This window comes from Leuciscus leuciscus (genome assembly GCF_965113295.1).
Source record: "Leuciscus leuciscus genome assembly, chromosome: 18".
In the NCBI taxonomy this organism is placed as follows: Eukaryota; Metazoa; Chordata; class Actinopteri; order Cypriniformes; family Leuciscidae; genus Leuciscus; species Leuciscus leuciscus.
This window is the reverse complement of record NC_138742.1, coordinates 29,744,293-29,765,000: the sequence shown is the minus strand read 5'-3', so window position 1 is coordinate 29,765,000 and position 20,708 is coordinate 29,744,293. Positions and strand designations below refer to the sequence as shown.

Genomic DNA, 20,708 nt, shown 5'->3' with positions numbered 1-20,708 from the left:
AATTTGTATAAGCTTTACATTTTTATTTCAATGTTGTAATTAGAAATTCATTTAATTTTACCTGTGAAGCAGATTTGTTACGAGACAGCATTAATTAAAGTTTCTTAAGGGTCAAGTAAATTTTTCTCATGGCACAGCAGACAGATTTTTATTTTTTTATTTTTTTTATCAGCATCTGCTGCTGCATCAAGCCACTCCCATAATGCACGGCTGTGTTAAAACAGGTTTGGATCGAAACTCTACAGGGGTGTGGCAATCTTGGGTGGACCAAATCACTTGCTATACTCACCAACAGACCAAAAGATGCCATGCCATTTCAGAGAGAGAAAAGCTTATAATTCAAGGTAAGATTGTTTAATTTTTATTTATTTATTATTATTTATTTATTTATTCGGGACAGTGTACATTAATGAACAATCTTACACTTATGTACAGACTGTAAATGAGCCAGATTATAGCATAACTGCTCATTTTCATCTGTAGTCCCGAGGCAGGAAGACAACAACACAAAAGGATAATATGACAATATACAGTATCAGTCAAGAAACACATTAACACATTAACACGCATTCAGACAAATTACATAAATAAAATTAGTCAAAATGAGGATATAACTTGGAACTTTTAAGAAACTGTTTAAGGTGCTTTTTAAATGTGCAATAAGTGGGACATTCTCTAATGTTTGTTGGGAGGCTGTTCCAAAAGTGACTTTCTCTGATAGACAGAACAGTGTGTCCAAAGGTTGTTTTTCTTGTTATAGTTCCTGTTTTCTGTTCCATGAGTCTTTACAAAAAGGGTTAGTATGTTTGTTGTTGCTTGTAGATGATTCATATTTCCTGTTCCCCTTATGAAAAAGAAGTTTATTCAAGTGTTCTTTTAGTATACTTCTTTTAAACTAAAAATAAAAAAAGTATACTTTCAGTCTACATTTTACATACTTCTCAGAAATATACTGTGTACTTCTCAGAAAAGATTACACTTAAGTGTACTTGACTTATACTGCAGAGAAAAGTCCAAGTATATTTGGCCTGTATTTATACTCAATCTTTTGATCGAGATATACTTAAAAGTATAATTAGTATTCAAAGTATACTTGGCTTGTAGTTGTGTTAACTCTTTTGATCGAGTAGCCTATTAAATATACTTTTTTTTTACATAGTTTTTTCATATACAGTCTTATGAAACTTACATTGTTTGAAAATACTGATTAGAATATTGATACAAAACAGATATCAAGTCAAGTCAAGTATGCTTTATTGTCAGTTCTTCCACATGTACAGTACATACATATAGAGAATTTAAATTACATTACTCTCAGACCCATGGTACATACAGATAACATTAACACTAAAGATTAAAAATCTAGATAAAGTATAAAATATAAAATACAACTATATAATAAATAATAAAAGAAGAAACAGCGCAAGACACATGGCAAGTAGAGTGCAAACCAGTGAAGTGAACAGATTTTAGTGCAAAAAAAAAAAAGCTTATTCCTGTCTGATTAAAGTGCCAAAGGGCTCAAAGAGCAGTCCTTTTATTTAAGCTAACTGATGAGGTAGTAGAGCAACTAATGGGCAGACCCATGCGTTACAAGTGACTGGTGCATGACATCATCATTGTACGTTAGTGGGAGGGGAGAGTGGAAGGACCTAAGGATGTGGATCTGGACGGGACCGTAATTTCGGCAGCGAGTTCAGCTTCCTAACAGCCTGATGAATGAAGCTGTCCTTCAGTCTGCTGGTCCTGGCCTGGAGACTCTGCAGTCTCCTCCCTGATGGCAGCAGACTGAAGAAGCTGTATGACGGGTGTGGGATCACCTGCAATGCAGAGGGATTTGCGGGTGAGACGGGTTCCGTAAATGTCCTGGAGGGAGGGAAGAGAGACACCAATGATCTTCTCAGCTGCTCTCACTATGCGCTGTAGAGTCTTCCGGCAAGATGCGTTACATGCCCCATACCACACAGTGATGCAGCTCGTTAAAATGCTCTCAATGGTGCTTCTGTAAAAGGAGTACATGATGGGGGGTGGGGCTCTGGCTCTTCTCAGTTTACGGAGGAAATAGAGACGCTGGCCAGTGCTGCTGTGTTAACAGTCCAGGAGAGGTCCTCAGTAATGTGCACACCCAAGAACTTGGTGCTGCTCACTCTCTCCACAGTGGCACCGTTGATGGTTAGAGTAGTACGCTGAGTGTGCGCTCTCCTGAAGTCTACAACAATCTCCTTCGTCTTGTCCACGTTCAGAGAGAGATTGTTGTCACTGCACCACCTGGCCAGGCGGCTCACCTCGCTCCTGTAGTTTGTCTCATCTTTGTTACTAATGAGACCCACCACAGTCGTGTCATCCGCAAACTTAATAAGGAGGTTGGAGTTATGTGACGGTGTGCAGTCGTGGGTCAGCAGAGTGAAGAGGAGGGGGCTCAACACACATCCTTGTTCAAAGTGATGGTGCTGGATGTGTTACTGCCGACCCGTACTGCCTGAGGTCTTCCAGTTAGAAAGTCCAACAGCCAGTTGCACAATGAAGTGCTGAGCCCCAGCTGGACCAGTTTGTCTATAGTCTATAAACAGCATTCTGACGTATGAGTCCTTTTTGTCTAGATGTGTGAGTGCTGAGTGGACGATGGTCTGTATCCCCTTCCATAGGCTCCGAGTGTCTCTGCTGTCGCTGAATTGATGAGCTATCCTCCTGGAGTACTGTCTCTTAGCCTCTCTGATGCCACGGGACAGGTTGGCCCCAGCTGTTCTCAGACCCATCTCATCTCCAGCTCTGAAGGCAGCGTTCCGCATCTTCAGGAGTCTGTAGACCTCCCCTGTCATCCACGGCTTCTGGTTGGCCCGGACAGTGATGGTCTTTGTGACTGTTACATCATCAATACACTTGTTGATGTAGGCAGTGACAGTCTCTGAGTACTCTTGTACCCCTTTTCCACCAAGGCAGAGCTGGTGCTGGTTCGGAGCCAGAGCCTAGTTTCAAAACGGGTCTTTGTTTTTCCACCGCCAAAGCACCAGCTCCGAACCAGTAAAACTGGTTCTTAACCTGTTAAGCTGCAACGCCACTTTTGAAAAATCCCCAGAAATGACATACCCAAACTGAAACAGATACAGTTCATGAACCCTTTGCACTAAAAGCACAAGTATGATCTCATTTGAAAGCTGACACCTGGTAGTTTATTGTAAATGTAGAATGAATTATTGTCATAATGAAAAAACATTTTTTAAATAGCTTCAAAGTTTTGTAAAGTTATTAGAAATGTATTTTTATTAAACATATTCATGAAAATAAAATTGAAGTGGGCACTGTAGCAATCTAGAAATGCACTGCAGCTAAAGCCATATGTGTGACCATGTTATATTTAAAATCTGAAAATGATAAGTCTAAAACTCTGTATTTAGTTAAATGTTTTTCAAGATCATGTCAAATTACTTTATTTTGGGCCTAGCTAGCATGTTAGCTTAGCACACCATCAATACACGACCATTTATGAGATTAAAACCATGTTTGTGCTACAAACGTACTTTATAACGCAATTCGAGTGTTTTAAATAATCTTCTGTGATCTAATTTGGCTTCAGATAAAAAAAAAATCAGACAGAAAATATTTTTATAGAAATATGTACAATGATAAAGTCTATATCGATTAGCAATACATTATAAATATAATCTATTATTATAAAAATACCTGGCATTGCTTGAAGAACACAGGCAAATCAAATATCATTGCAATAATTTTTATTGTCTTCAAAACGTCTGTATCTGCATATTACAGCGATCTCTAGCCGTTTCTCAATGTCAAGGAAGGATCCTCGGAAGCCAGAATTTCGAGGATGCTACGTCATCGACATCCGTCGAAGGACTGTTCCAATGTCGAGGATCCTCGGAATTTCAACCAAGGACTGAGTCCTTCGTTCGAAAAATACCCATATACAGGAAAGGATGCATATGTGTAGCCTTCGCGCTCTTCGCGCTCTCAAATCACCCACAATCCTATGCGCGCAGCTTTGATATCTTTTTCAAAAAAATTCTAAATGTCGGACGTTAACGGAGTCGGAGCGTTAACGGCGCAATATGCTTTCAAATGTAAGTATATTTACGTTACCAAACATTTGTTTAAAAAAAAAAAATACATCCATTATGTTATGGGTCAAATTGATCCGCACTGTTTAAACACACTTGACAGTCAAAGAATCAATATGATTAAAAAGGAGTTTATTGATTTAAAAACGATTATATTGCCTGAGTGAACAGAACTGCGTCCATAGCAACGCTCTGTTTTTCATTTTCACTGACGTAATGACGCAATGACGTGCACTTGCTAGCCTGTTCCAGAGCCGTTGAAAAACGTGTTCTCTCCGAATGCTAAAGAGGAGCCTCGCCTAGCCTCTGAAGGAAGTGACTTGGAAGGACCAGTCCTGCCAAGGAAGTATCCTTGACATTGAGAAACACCTTCTGTGTTAGCTTTGTGTGTAGCTGCTATCAGTGACGTCCTTGAAGCCAGGTCACATGATTATGGCTCTTCTTCATGTTCCATATATGGAGTATTTTTGTGCATATAGCGCCCTCAGGCTATTGGTATGAATTGAAAACACAGCACATCTCAGTAAGAAGCGCTCATAATGATTACATCGACGCATTTGGGTATAAATTCAATAAATATTATTCCTGTCTATAGAAATATGATGTGAATCTATGAGAATATATCAATATTTCTCCAAGTCTGCACATTTTTGAGCTAAAAGTCCTGAGGGACGTTGTTGTGTATAGCACTGTCATGACAACAGCACAGAGTTTTTTTTTTCTGAATGGACCAGCTGACGCTCATAATTCATATTAAAGGAATCGATGCATTTTTTCATTTCATAACTCCTGACACAAATTAAGACATAACTGTCACTATAAGTTTCTCAGAATACAATAGTGGTCAAATACTGAAACTTGAGTCTTATATCTTTTTAATGATGTATAGTTTGTCAAAGTATTTAATCTGATAGTAACTTTGAACTAAATAAATAAAAAAACGCTTCAGTGCGCCGACGCACTGGTGAGGGTTAACAGGTTAAGTAGCACCAAATCATTGCAGGGTCTAGAACGGAGCCAAGAAAGAACCGCTTGCGTCAGAGGCTGGGGGCGGGGTTACCGTGGCCAACAAGACTGAAGAGAAACTTGTGACCGCCATTTTTAAATAGCAGCTAGTCGAGCTAATAGCAGCTCGATTATAACATCCGTCTATGTAAGTCAAGTCAAGTCAAGTTTATTTGTATAGCGCTTTTCACAATACAGATTGCATCAAAGCAGCTTCACAGTATTAAATTAAAATAATACAACAAAGTTTGTTTCAAGAGGAATTTATTGATTGATAAAATTAAATTAAATATCCCCAAAATATCCCCAACTGAGCAAGCCAAAGGCAACAGTGGCAAGGAACCGAAAAACTCCATCAAGTGACCTAATGGTGTCCTAAAACTCCATCAGGTGCCTTAATGGAGAAAAAAAAACCTTGGGAGAACCCAGGCTCAGTCGGGGGCCAGTTCTCCTCTGGCATTGGATAGAGGCCGGATTGTAGTTTGAACTGTAGGATTATATGAGGTTATATCTATAAGTTACGGCGAGCTGCACGAACGCGTTGGATTCGCCGTGTTTGGATGCCGATTTATTTTCGCAAACCCATGAGCATCCATAGTAACGCAACGTCTATTATTGTTGATGCCTTGTTCGAGATGCATCGGAGCAGCGTGGATCGATCAGAGCTGCGGGAGTGTTTGGAGATCATACGACTCCTTGTGCTTTTTGATCGCTTTGATTTCATGTGCTGATCGTTCTGCGAGAAGCCGATGCATCTCGAACAAGTCTGGTGTGTTTGTGTTTGGCGCTGCCGCACTAGCGTTGCTGGGCAACATGATACGTATGCAGTGACGTAAGATATAGCTCTGTTGTGGCTCTCTGGCCGGTGGAAACGCAAACCGGTTCTTAGTAAGCTCGTCAGTCGAACCAACTCCGAACTGGCAATAGCTCTAGCTCTGAACCAGCACCCGGTTCTTGTTGGTGGAAAAGGGGTATTGGAGGTCTATGGTGTTGTTGTATGTGGCAGCCTGCTTAAACATATTCCAGTCAGTGGTGTCAAAACAGTTCTGAAGAGCCTCTGACGACCCTTCCGGCCACACTTGTATCTGTTTCTGAACTGGTTTGTTGACTCTAATGAGCGGTCTGTATGCAGGCATTAGCATGACAGTGATGTGGTCTGAGGCACCGATGTGGGGGAGGGGAGGGCTCTGTAGGCTCGTCTCTGAGTGGTGTAAACAAAGTAAACAAACAAAAGTGTTGGTGTATTTTTGGAAACAAACTCTTTAAGTCTGCATGGTTGAAATCTCCAGCTATGATGAGAAAAGCATCAGGGTGGACTGTCTGCTGCTCACTGATGTGCTGGTACAGTTCATATAGTGCATCGTTCCTGTTGCTAATATGCATAAAACTAACTTGAAGTATACTTCTTTTTCATAAGGCTCCTTGCTTTCTTTGTTTTCCTCTGTTATTTATTTTTTTGTTGGTTTGTTCGTGCAAATAATTCCCCTGCACCGTTTTACGTCTCGCATCTCTTCCGTTCCTGACAAATGTTACAATAACAATATAAGTGTCACAACACAGAAGGAAACAGACAGGTGTTATAGAGATAACAGTGTTTATTAAGCAGAGTGGTGAGAAACAGCAGGAACCAGACGATGGTGAGAGGATGGTGACTTGTTGACTGATGATGGTGACTTAGCTGGTGAAGATTGACATGGATTATCTGTGCAGGTGACGAGTGAACTCGAAGACAGGAGATCTGGAACAGGACGACGGATCGAAGACTGGAAGTTTGACGAGACGAATCACAGGTAGGTAGACAGGTAAGGAGTCCGACAATGAGCAGTGATAACAGCAATGAGAGCAGAGAATGAGTGGATGGTGAACTGGGAACAGAACTGGATGGATGGCATGTGGAACTCGCACTTCTCCAACTTGAGATAGAGGTGGTGTTCTCTCAGCTTTTGGAGGACCTGCGTCATGTGTTGGCGATGTTCGGCCAGGTTCCGGGAGTAGATCAGGATGTCGTCGATGACGAAGCGATGGAGGTACTCCCGGAACACCTCATTCATATACCCCTGGAATACAGAGGGGGAGTTGGACAGGCCATACCGCATCACCTGGTACTCGTAATGGCCTGTCGGAGTGATGAATGCCGACTTCCATTTGTCCCCCTCACGTATACAAATGAGGTTGTAGGTGCTCCGCAGGTCCAGCTTGGAGAAGATGCGAGCCCCACTGAGCTGTTCCAGGGCGGCAGGGACAAGAGGAAGAGGATAGCTGAATTTGACGGTCTGAGAGTTGAGTGCCCGGTAGTTGATGCACGGCCACAAGCCTCCGTCCTTCTTGGCCACAAAGAAGAAGCTGGAAGCGGCAGCGGACGTCGACGGTCGGATGAAACGTTGTTTCCTGAACTTACTCCTCCATGACCTTCTGTTCCAGGATGGACAAATGGTATACTTTACCCTTCAGTGGAGTAGGCCCAGGCAGCAGGTCGATGGCGCAGTCCCATGGCCGATGAGGTGGTAGACGGGTTGTCAACCGCTTGCTGAACACATTCTGGAATGCCCGGTACTCTGGAGGAATTTCAGTTTTGCTCTACGGAGGTGGAGTTCACCTGAATATTGGATGAAGACTTCAAGGGGTGTTGACAGGTCAGATGGGCAGATGGTTTGGGCAGAGAAGAAAGGCAGTTCTTGAAGCAGGAGTCACCCCACTGCAGAATTTCTCCAGAGTTCCAGTTGATGGTGGGCTCATGTTGGTTCATCCATGGGCATCCCTGGATGATGTCAGCGGTTGATCCCTCCAGCACCATGAACGTGATCTTCTCCTCATGTGGGGAAGAAGTGACTAATGTGACCACAGCCCAGCGGTTTGCCGAGAATGGTGTGGATAGCTAGTTCCTGGGAGCAGCGTTTCCTCTGGAGGTTGTGTCTGACTTGGAGAAGTTGATGAGAGATGAAGTTCCTTGCAGACCCGGAGTCGAATTGGACAGGTGTACGAGTGAGGGGTGCGACTTTAGGGAGAAACTGGATTGTACTTGGTGGAGGATGCGTAGCTGGGTGATCAAGTGACCAGGCTGACAGACGTTGAGAGATGCGCACTGCTTTCTGAATGAAACTTTCAATCCAAAGTTATCGTCATAAATGACCATCTGGTGGCGCACTTCCGGGTTGAGACCCTGGCGAAAGGCTGTCAGTGAGGCCGTCTCATTACACCCACTAGATGCTGCTAAAGTGCGGAACTGAAGGGCATACACATTTATGTGTTTTTTTTTACCTTGACAGAGGTTGAACAGCAGATAATGGACGGATAGTACTGATGCAGTTTGACCGAAGACTTCTTTAAAGTGGGTGATGAACGATGCTAAGGAACTCATGACAGGGCTGTTGGCATGCCAGATGGATTGCGCCCAATGCAGTGCTCGTCCAGAAAACAGTGAGATTAAAGGCGATACGTGCCCGTTCGGTGGAGAAAAGCTGTGGCTGCATCTCAAAGTACAATGAACATAGTAGAAACCCACTGCAATCCTCCGCCTCACTGTTGGATGCCGTTGGTCGGACCATGGGACTGGCAGAGGCAGATGGTGAAGGAGCGGTTGGTGCGGACGGGGGAGTTTGCCGAACTGCTTGCACGAGTTCGGCAAACGGATCTGGTGGATGTTCTTCGCTGGTTTCGGCAGGACTCTGCATTGTGGTTGGGTCTTCTGTCACAACACAGAAGGAAACAGACAGGTGTTATAGTGCTAAGTGTTTATTAAGCAGAGTGGTGAGAAACAGCAGGAGCCAGATGATGGTGAGAGGATGGTGACTTGTTGACTGATAATGGTGACTTAGCTGGTGAAGATTGATGTGGACTCTCTGTGCAGGTGACGAGTGAACAAGAAGACAGGAGATCTGGAACAGGACGGCGAATCGAAGATGGACAGAAGACTGGAAGTTTGACGAGATGAATCACAGGTAGGTAGACAGGTAAGGAGTCTGACAGTGAGCAGTGGTAACTGCGATGAGACCAGACAATGAGTGAATGGTGAACTGGGAATATGTAGGCTGTGTTAATGAGGTGCAGCGAGTCAGTACTCTGGTGATTGTGACTGAGTGGGCAGGTCCTGGTGATTGGGTGATGATTGGGGCTGTGACGCTGTGGCTGACTCTGTGACAATAAGACCATGAACCAGCGATAGATGCTATTTACACTAAGTGAAAAAAGCGGTGTTTTCTTTGCACCGAGTGTAAATAGTTGTTAGATGCTACCTCAGTGTATTGTTGTGGACATGAGGGCACCACATCCAATTTCAATTATAGGCCAAATAAATACCCAGAAAACACTATTAAATACCCATTCGGGACATCATTTCAGTTCTGAAAAAGGCAAATTTGAACTTGGGTCGGTCACATCAAAAGCTTGCTCCACCAACCTTACTTTCTAATGTCTGGATGGTCCCTTTCATTTTTGGGACTGAGAAACTGAATTATAAACTGAAACAAGAAACTGATTTATATTAACATATTAAATGGTTTTCTTTTGCAGGTAGTGCCTGAATTATTTATACGTTTTACTAATTATATCACTAGAATGAGACGGAGAGCAGCATCTCCTGTTTCCAGCTGTGTGTCTGTGAAGAGTAACGACTCAATTTGTCAGCCTCCTGATCTCAGTAATGGAACAGTGACCTCTAACACCAGGTATGATGTTGTTAGTATCAGAAACTAAACTGAATTATAAAGATTTAGCAGATGGTTTTCTTTAGTATTGACACACGCTCTGTGTTTCTGTTCCGTAGTGTTTTCACATTCCTATGTTTACTTCTTAGTTTGATTTGTTGCCATAGTGTTTGATTATTCCTCACCTGTTCTATGTTTATTTTGTCATCATGAGTGTATAAGTAGCCCTCTGTTTCCTTGGTTCAAAGCTGATCCTTGTCCTTTGTGTTAAGTACAAAGCTGCTACGTTTGTGTTTTCCTTGTGGATTATCTTCTTGTGTTTTTTATCTCCCTTGCCTACACTGTGGACAAGTATATAAACCCTGAATCACGTCTTTGCTAATTAAACCACCAGAATGAGGCAGATAAGAACATCTCCAGTATCCAGCTGTTTGTCTATGAAGAGTAATGAATCCATTTGTCAGCCTCCTGATCTCAGTAATGGAATATTGACCTCTGATCCTGAGTGAGTATAAACACGCAGGTATAATTTTGTCCTGGGATTGAATTACTGTTGTATTGAGAAAAAAGAATCTAGAAAATCTGATGTATGTTTTATGCACCTTAACACTAGAACGGCCATGGCGGTCATTTTGACCGTTTTGAATTTTATATCTGCAATAACTTTGTTGAAAAAATAAATACAATCCTGCTGGTACCTGACTTTTCCTAAAAGTGTCTGTATTTTCATTTAAAATGTTTTTCATATAAATTACACATAAGGCAAAAAAACAAATGAACATATTTACCTATTTCGGCCATAGACGGTATTGACCGCACGGAATTTCGCGGTATTATTATAGGCTATACCAATATACACAACCATAAAATGTTGTTAAAAATACACTAAACATATTCAACAACAAATAATTTAAATGTAATGATATTCAGAACAGAACAAGAATGAAAAAATAACTATAAACAAGCTAAAATGAAATGCGTTATAAGCGAAAGTGAAAGTAAGCGGCGTTAGGCTCACGTAACTTTCTAATTAGAATCAAAATGTTTCAACATTTGCGATGTATTTGGATGGTAAACTATTTCTTTATTATAGGCTTTGTACTTCACTCACGTTCCAATATCGACGGAAAAAATCATCCTCTTCACATGCACAAAATGGTACGAATTGTAGGCTAGCCTACTAGGCTACAAACAGAGCAGTGGAATTTTTATGTTAGGTTGACTATTTTATTATTATATTTTATTGTGGCTATAATGAACAGGCTGCAATTGCAATACTGGAATATGGTTGGGGTGTGTGTGTGTGTGTGTGTGTGTGTGTGTGTGTGTCGGCGGGCGCGACGCGATCGAACTGTGTAAACAAATATGGGCTACTCCGTCATTTTGTTCAGGACATCTACGGATATTATTTATTTATAAATGTATAATTAAACTTGTTTAAATGTACAGTTTGGTGTTGTTTTGTTTTTTAAAGACATATTAATACAATAAATGCATTAATCTCTCAATTGGGTATTTATCATTAAAGATATAGAGTTTGGAATATAGCGGTCAAAATGACCGCTTGCGGCAGTTCTAGTAGTTATGGAATTCTGGCACTTCTAGTGTTAAAGGGATAGTTCACCCAAAAATGAAAATTAGACCATGATTTACCAACACTGAAGCCATCCTCGGTGTATATGACATTCTTCTTTCAGACGAATACAATTGGAGTTATTTTAAAACATTTCCTGGCTCTTCCAAGCTTTATAATGGGAGTCAATGGTTACATTTTTTTGGAAGTCCATCAAAGCGCATCTATCCTTGATAAAAGTGCTCGAAACGGCTCTGGCGGGTCAATAAAGGCCTTCTGAAGTGAAGCGATGCGTTCGTGTAAGAAAAATATCTATATTTTTCGACTAAAATAACTAGCTTCTGGCAGACGGCTGTACGCAAGTCGACTTACGCCAAAAGAGTAACACTTGATGATGTATGACGTAGATGTAGGAGTAGCGAAAGCTTTGACACCTCTCGTGGTTCAAACCAACAGGGCTGGGCAGCTGCGTTCGTCAGTACGTTATGTTACTCGTGGCGTAAGTCATGCGTACGGCTGTCTGCCAGAAGCTAGTCATTTTAGTCGATAAAGTTTTAAATATGGATATTTTTTTACACGAACGCATCGCTTCACTTCACTTACCCACCAGAGCCGTTTCGAGCACTTTTATCAAGGATAGATGTGCTTTGATGGACTTCCAAAAAAATATACCCATTGACTCCCATGATAAAGCTTGGAAGAGCCAGGACATTTTTTTATATGACTCCGATTGTATTCGTCTGAAAGAAGAATGTCATATACACCTAGGATGGCTTCAGGGTGAGTAAATCATGGGCTAATTTTCATTTTTGGGTGAACTATCCCTTTAACACTCAATGCAATGTTTTGATGAGCTGGTTTTCTTACCAACAATAAAAATCTCATATAATATTAGTTTTTTTCTGTATATTATTCAGTTTTTATTTTTATTTTTTTATTTTTATTTTTTATTTCTTTCTCGTGTCCCTGCAGTGGTGAGGGAGATGATCTGAGCTGCACATCCTCCTACTGTCAGAGCCACATCAGGCAGAATAACAAAGCAGCAGCTCGACAGACACACACACTGCTGCAGGATTCTCACATACCAGCAGATGATGTCCTGCATAGAGTAAAAGAGTCTCACAAAACCAGAATGAAGAACAAGTATGAGACCTTATTTGAAGGAATCAAATTGCAAGAGAATCAAACCCTGCTGAACAGGATTTACACACAGCTCTACATCATAGAGGGAGAGAGTGAAATAGTAAATGTAGAACATGAGATTATACAGATGGAGAAAGCAGCCAGAACAAAGCACTCTCAAGACACTCCAATCTACTGCAATGACATCTTTAAAGCCTCACCTGAACCAGGACGTGAGGAGAAAGAGCAAATCAAGACTGTTCTTACTGAAGGCATCGCTGGAATCGGGAAAACTGTCTCTGTGCAGAAGTTCATTCTGGACTGGGCCGAGGGAAAAGCCAATCAGGATGTAGATTTCATGTTTGTGCTTCCATTTCGAGAGCTGAACTTGATCCGAGATCATCAGTACAGTCTTCACAGTCTTCTGCTGGACTTTCATCCCGAACTTCAAGATCTGGACTCAAAGATTTATGAGAAGTGTAAAGTTGTGTTCATCTTTGATGGTCTGGATGAAAGCAGAATTACGCTGATGTTTTCAGACAGTGAGGAAGTTTCTGATGTGACTGAGACTTCATCAGTGGGTGTGTTGACCTCAAACCTCATTAAAGGATATATTCTTCCATCCTCTCACATCTGGATCACCTCCAGACCAGCAGCAGCCAGTCAGATCCCTTTCAAATTCATCAGCCGTATGACAGAAATTCAGGGATTTAATGACCCTCAGAAAGAGGAATATTTCAGGAAGAGAATCAGGGACAAGCATCAAGCCAGCAGAATCATCTCACACATCAGAAGAGCAAGAAGCCTCCACATCATGTGCCACATACCCGTCTTCTGCTGGATCTCAGCCACTGTGCTTCAAAACATCCTGAAACAAGAAGACAGTGCAGAAATCCCCAAAACTCTGACTGAAATTTACATCCACTTCTTGCTCATTCAGACAAATATAAGGAATCAGAAGTATGAAGAGAGAGACCCAGAGAAGCTCCTGGAGTCAAATAGAGAAATGATTGTGAAACTTGCTGAACTGGCTTTTAAACAGCTGATGAAGGGCAATGTGATGTTCTATGAAGAGGACCTGAGAGAGAGCGGCATAGATACCACTGATGCCTCGGTGTATTCTGGGATTTGCACTGAGATCTTTAAGGAGGAATCAGTGATTAATCAGAGGAAAGTCTACTGCTTTATACATCTGAGCTTTCAGGAGTTTCTTGCTGCTTTCTACGTGTTTTACATGTATATCACTAAGAACATGCAAACACTGAAACCTCAGTTTCAGTGGCTCTGGTCTATGAAGAACTCACTTAGTGAGTTGCTAGATTCAGTACTTGACAATTCCTTGTGGAGTAAAACTGGACACTTGGATCTTTTTCTGCGGTTCCTGCTGGGCATCTCACTGGAGTCCAATCAGAGACTCCTACAGGGTTTTCTGACGCACACAGAGAACACCTCAGATTGTATCAAGAGAACCGCTCAGTACATTAAATCCACAATCAGAGATTATGATGAAAATTTTGATATCTCAGCTGACAGATCAATCAATCTGCTCCTCTGTCTGCTGGAATTGAATGATCAGACTCTTCACAAAGAGATTCTGGACTTTGTGAAATCAGACAAACAATCAGAGAATAAACTTTCTTCTACTCACTGCACAGCAATTGCCTTCATGCTTCAGATGTCAGAGGAGGTGCTGGATGAGCTGGACCTCAAGAAATACAACACATCAGATGAGGGCAAGAGGAGATTGTTACCAGCTATAAACAACTGCAGAAAAGCTCAGTGAGTATTCAGTTATGTGATATCAAATATAAGGGGCCTTTATAAGGACATTTTTTCTAACTATTAAATCTTTTATGATAAATTCTTAAATGTAATACAAAAAAAAATTGAATAATAAGACACTATAAGGCTGTTACCAATCAAATGAAATTAGTATCACCAAAATAAATCTTTGCAATGCAGAGGTGGCATAGACAGTGCATATGAAGTTGCAGTTAGTTTGTTTAGAACTATTTTTGTTGCCGAAATTGCGCAAAAACAGTCAATACTGACAATATTGTCTAAAATGTATGTCACTAATATTAAGTTAACCATAGCCTATTTATTTATTTATTATATTTTTTATTAATTTATATTCATTAATTTATTATATACCTTATGTATTCTGAGGATCATTACTAGATGGAAAACAAAAGATCTTTAAACAAAAACAAAAAAAAACAACAAAAAAATCCTTATTAAAAGTTGACACTTTTGACGCGCTTTTTTGTGTTTCCTTCGTAAATTAAAAATCAGTAAATGTTTCTAGCATAAACAGTTTGTCATAAACAGGCAGACAACTGAAATAGTTTGAATGTCTTGCTTTTACTGAGAATCAAAAAAAGCTCCTTTGGGGAAGAAAGACAAATAAAACGGAGAGTCTATTTACACCAAGTGCAAATAGCCGTAATTTTGGCAGAGGCTAGCCTGTTTAGACTAACTCCACCCACCATTGTCTGATTGAGACAGAATTTGCCGGTGATAACTGAAGCAGTGGAGTGGAGAGAAAGGCTGGTGGTGTTATTTCTAATGCGACCAACCCGAGTTTGAATATGCCTTTTTCCGAACTCATCCTTTTCCCATCGCATATGAGCTCATAGAGGCATTTATTGTAAATCCAAATTAGGAAATATTCGAAAAGTGGAAATGAAGTGCCTAAACAGGTTTTTAATAGTGGGAATAAAACGTTTAATGAGGATGGTTAAGGGTGTAGGGTACGTCGGTGCATTGCTGCCACATTAATATTATATTTTCCACTCAATTATGTCAAAATGACGAGATATGTAGTTTAAATATATTTTCTCATAATAACAAGATGCTACGGTTAAAACGAAATTTTCTCATGAAAACATAATTTTCTCATAATGACAAAATGTTTTGTCGGTAACACTTTAAAATACGGATCCTTCGTTAATGAATTAATACACAGGAACAAATGAGTAACACAATGTTAACAATCTAGTAACTACAGTTAACTAACAAGTAACTCTGATTAACGAATTAGTAAGTAATAGCACACAGATTTAAGTGGTAGTTCACTATTAACTAATCAATAATTAAAAAAATTTTAATACTTCCCAGAGAACTACTGAATTGTTTACAGATTTAAGTGGTAGTTCACTAATAACTAATCAATAACTACAATTTTTTAATACTTCCCAGAGAAATAATGAAAAAAATTCACAATTCATGCAAAACTTAATAACTAATGCAGGAAAAATTACTAGCACTAGATTAACATTACTGCTAGATACTGTACACTAATTATCAATATGTAGTAGCGTAGCAGACTTATGATTTGGGAAAGCTGTCAATAATTAGCCTATGCACTGCTGTCTTTTAGAGAACTATTCATAAACTAAATAATTTTTAAGAATTGTTTTTATAAATGCACTTGTCTGGAACACTTACCCTGTGGCCGATTTTCCGGCATTCCTCTGGACTGGCTTTGAATAACTAGACTCATCATGGTGAGTACTGGAACATACTGAGTCATCAGCCATCCAAATACCAGTTATTTTATTATTTAACCTACCTCTCAAAATTGTTTTTATGTATGTCTCTTTGTTCATATGTATATATATATATAAATATGTGTGTGTATATATATCCTGTGAATGATTAGATGATTCTACCCTTTCGGGTTGGCTCTTCATTAGTAACTACAGCATGGAATCATGATAACTAGTAATGACTCAAGTGTTACTACATACCTCTATAGGAACTACTAATTATTTGGATCTGTATTCTAAAGTGAAGATCATGTTAACTAACTAGTAATGACTCAAGTGTTACTACATACCCCTATAGGAACTACTAATTATTTGGATCCGTATTCTAAAGTGAAGATCATGTTAACTAACTAGTAATGACTCAAGTGTTACTACATACTTCTATAGGAATTACTAATTATTTGGATCTGTATTCTAAAGTGAAGATCATGTTAACTAACTAGTAATGAATCAAGTATTAATGCATACTTCTATAGGAATTACTATCTACAACTTCCCCAAAACCTTAAAATTACTTCAGTGTTTGGTTGCATATGATATTTATTCATCATGACTGATTTTAACAATACGCCTGGAACAAGCAACAGCTTAAGTAGCAGTGACACTTGGCCATATTTATGATGGCTTACTTTAAACAGTAGTCAAGTAACACAAAATTACAGTTAAGGTGACTGTATATAGCTATTCGGCTAGAACATGCATGGAATATTATTTATTAAACAAAGAAAGAAACACATGCATAAACAGCATAGAATACTAAACATTATTTTTGTCTCTCATTAAAGTCGATAAGCAAACCAGCTTTCTTTTATTGAAAAATAGTAGTTATTGATTAGTTATTAGTGAACTACCACTTAAATCTGTAAAAAAATTCAGTAGTTCTCTGTGAAGTATTAAAAAATAGTAGTTATTGATTAGTTAATAGTGACCTACTACTTAAATCTGTGTGCTATTACTTACTAATTCGTTAATCAGAGTTACTTATTAGTTAATTGTAGTTACTAGATTGTTAATATTGTGTTACTCATTTGTTCCTGTGTAGTTATTCATTAACGAAGGATCCGTATTTTAAAGTGTTACCGTTTTGTCATTAAAAGAACATATTTTTCTCATTAAAACAGTTTTTTTCATAATAACGACATGCCATAAAAATACCTTCCTCTGTAGCCTGTATCAATGGCAGTGCCCATAGCACGGGATTGTTGTGATGTATTGATGTACAGTTTATTACAGATACTTTATATTTATATATACAACGAGGGGTTCTCAAACTTTTTGGGGCCATGGACCTCTTATAAGTTAAGCTTAACTAATAAGCTTGATTAATAATATTTAGGGGTTTAGCCGTATAAAATGGGTAATTGGCTTGAATATTGGGTTTCACTTTATTTTGATGGTCCCTTTAACACATTCAGTTGACTATAAGTAACGTTGCACCTACATATCTACTAACTCTCATTAGAGTGTTCATTAATCATCAATAGTCAACAGAATGTTCAAAAGGGACCATCAAAATAAAGTGTTATCAAATATTGATTTCCATATGTGGGCGGGCATGAAACGCCCCTTTCCACCGATTGGTCAACCAAAGATCAACCAGTGCCGCTTTAGTTCTTCCACAGTTCCAATAATAGTCCTCTGCTTCTGGACGGATTCTTAAACTGTTTATTACAAATAATCTCTCTCTCATCCAACAACCAGACTAAGGAAAGCTTTGACACAAATCGCACTGGGCAGGGCCTAGAAGGGGTTTCTTCTCTATAGGCATGGTTTCGACAACCTACTGTATGTGCCAGAGAAATATCAGTTGTTTATTTCAGAGATATTAATGAAGGTTATCTCGCATCTGTACCCACATTACCCATCAGCCTACTTCTTTGGCACACCACTGGTTTTATTTAGTTATCCAACTTTTAAAATCTGTGTGGCAAAGCTGCCTGACCCACTGGACAATGCGGAGATGCATTTAGAATATGCTGAGTTTTGGACAAGGGATGAAGTTGAAATATGTTAGATATGAAATGATATAAATGACATTATTTTGTATCAATGTCAGTTTACAAACAGCACTTTTCTACTTTTTATAATTTCAATATTAAATTGAAAAATTAATGAACGAAAAGTACACGGACAGGGTGGGAGTGACTCCGTCTGACTGGTTTCTTAAATGAGGACAGTACAGTAGTCACAGTACTTCTAACTCCTTATGGTAAACGGGTTGGGGTGGATATGGAAAGTTGAAATATTGAATTGAGTTATTCATGGTCACTCAGATAAGACGAAGGAATCATTCAGCCCTGCAAATTATTTAATGCTCAAGTAATGCTAACCAATAAATCTAAATAAAATTGAAATCAAATGACGGATGCTTTACCATTAACACAACCCCTCGTTATATGACGGACTCGGCTAACTTTTACTTTATATTCTTTTAAGAATAAGCGAACCGTTTTGCTCTTATTGGTCCTGTCTATTCATAGTCAACTGTTTTCTATAAATATGTTTGAATTGCCTAACGTTTATTCAGCTAATGCTTGTCCTTGTTACGAACCGCTCTGAGACACGAGGGTAGAGGATCCAAATGCAGCTTTATTTGAGGGCAATCCAGAGGCGTAATCCAATGTACAGGCAAGGGTCATGCACAGATTGGCAGTCCAAAAAAAGAAAGAAACAAACAAACAAACAAAACAGGCAGGGACCAGAGGCAAGAGAGTAATCCAGGGAACAGGGCAAGATATCCAAAAACCAAGAGACAAGGAAACCAAGAGAATGCTCAGAAATGCAGTGTAACACTAAAACAAGACTTTGCAGGGAATTAATGAATGTACAAGGTATAAATAGGCTGAGACTAACAGGGTAATAAGATACAGGTGAATGCAATCAATGATAATGAGTCCGGGCAGTGAGTTCTGGGAAATGTAGTGTGAGTGAAATATGATAGTCTGGTGTGGAGTGCCCTCTGGTGGCACTCAAGGGCACTCCAGCTGGTGACCGTTACAGTCCTGTTTATAATGTGCAATGATCAAATGCAAAGACATCATGTCACAAATGTAAACACTTTTTTTTTTCTGTGGGATTTAATATCATATTTGGATTTTGGAATAAAACATTAAGTAATTTAAATGAATCACATGTACACACAATATTGCTTTATTTATTTTTATTTATTTTTTTACTGTTTTCTAAGGATTTCTTTTTAATTTTAGACTAATTGACTAGTAATTTCTAAACCTCAGTTTAAACGACTGTCAAATTAGTCAATGAAGATTATGAAGATAGACGTGTGTTTGCGTGTCTTGCATTCTCAATTTTTTTTGCATTTTCTTTATTGAATTGACAGGCCTGGGTCTATTTTTGTGCCTTGCCATATTCCTTTAAAGGAATCTTTCAATAAGAATATGATTCCAAGCCTTTGAGCTCTGCCGAAATGAAAGTGCAATACCAGGACTTTCCTTGTTTAGGGTATGTAGCTTGGGCGGTGGCCGTAGGGAATAGTGTCACTGACAGCTCGCTGGTGCGTCCTTTGGGGAATCTGACTCCGGCAGTCTGGAAAGTCATTACACCTTATCACCCTGGTCACTTGCCTATCGCCTGCCATGACTCCAGGACTCCTCCCTCCCTCGACCTTCAAGATAGGGTGACCAGATGAGATTGGCTGAAATTCGGGATGTGTTCGGGGGGGCTACTATGGTATCATAGTCCTACTATAAAAAAAACAAAAAAAAACAATGACTGTTGTAACAGTGCGTAAATCAGACCTTTCAGGCTATAGCCTAACGCTAATAAGCCTTATGCCAAAATTATTATCACAACTAAATTGCCGGTCATTAAAAAAGAAAACGAAATAATTGTGTAGAAAATTTGCTTTGTGTAACCCGACATCAGACATTAGGCCGAAGTATTTTTTTGCACACATTGCCGCGACCAATCAATCACTACTTTAATGGAACAAAGAATAAATGGAAATTAGCTTATCAATGCATATCTAATTTCGCGCCTATGGTATCTTTGTAGAACTTCAAAAAAAGAAACAAAAAAGATGCTCCAGCTAATGAGTAGCCGGCGGGGGCTGGCTGCAGGACGACTCAACCTCCACGGACAGTTTTTAATGTTTTATCAGACAATAACTCCTCAAGATTTTGCTTTAGTATAATTTTCGGGACAATTGGGGCCGGATTCGGGATTCGGGACAACAGCTTAGATTTCGGGACTGTCACAAATTTTTCGGGACGTCTGGACACCCTACTTCAAACATACATGACACAATACTTATTTGAAGAGTACATTGAGAGTCAAGCTGTAGCTCTATTAATGTGTAGACCAGTGGTTCTCAGTTCGGGTTTTAGCGACCCAATGCTCTGCACATTTTGTCTCCCTTCTCTGCCCTAGACCTTTTGTGCTTATATATTTTATTTCTGTTACAGACTTGCAGGCTGCAATCTCAGTGATGCATGCTGTCAAACTGTGGCCTTACTTCTACAATCACCAGACTGCCCCCTGAGAGAGATGGATTTAAGTAATAATAACCTGCATGATCCACACATTAATTATTTAAAAATTTTAAACAACTCCCTGAGAGAGACAGACCCGCAGGATATAGGAATGGAGCTGCTTTTTGATGGACTGAAGAGTCCACATTGTCAACTAGAAAAACTGAGGTATGTATTATGAGCGGGAGTGGGGCGGTAGTGGCTCAGTGGTTCATGTAGGTTGTCTACAAACCGGAAGGTTGGTGATT

At 39.6% G+C, this 20,708-nt stretch overlaps 1 protein-coding gene across 2 annotated transcripts in view; it reads left to right on the top strand.

The window, feature by feature from the left end:
* Positions 1–236: 236 nt before the first annotated feature.
* The window catches only part of LOC309480503 (NACHT, LRR and PYD domains-containing protein 12-like), a 43,683-nt gene continuing 23,211 nt past the window's right edge, over positions 237–20,708 (top strand). Inside the window, exons 1-5 of one of the 2 annotated variants that reach the window (XM_082145028.1) lie at positions 237–344; positions 9,591–9,745; positions 10,119–10,229; positions 12,270–14,198; positions 20,395–20,628. In XM_082145028.1, coding sequence (XP_082001154.1) covers positions 9,636–9,745; positions 10,119–10,229; positions 12,270–14,198; positions 20,395–20,628 — 2,384 coding nt within the window. In that variant the 5' untranslated portion in view covers positions 237–344; positions 9,591–9,635. The remainder of the gene's footprint in view (positions 345–9,590; positions 9,746–10,118; positions 10,230–12,269; positions 14,199–20,394; positions 20,629–20,708) is intronic. The other variant, XM_082145027.1, reaches the window with a different exon arrangement.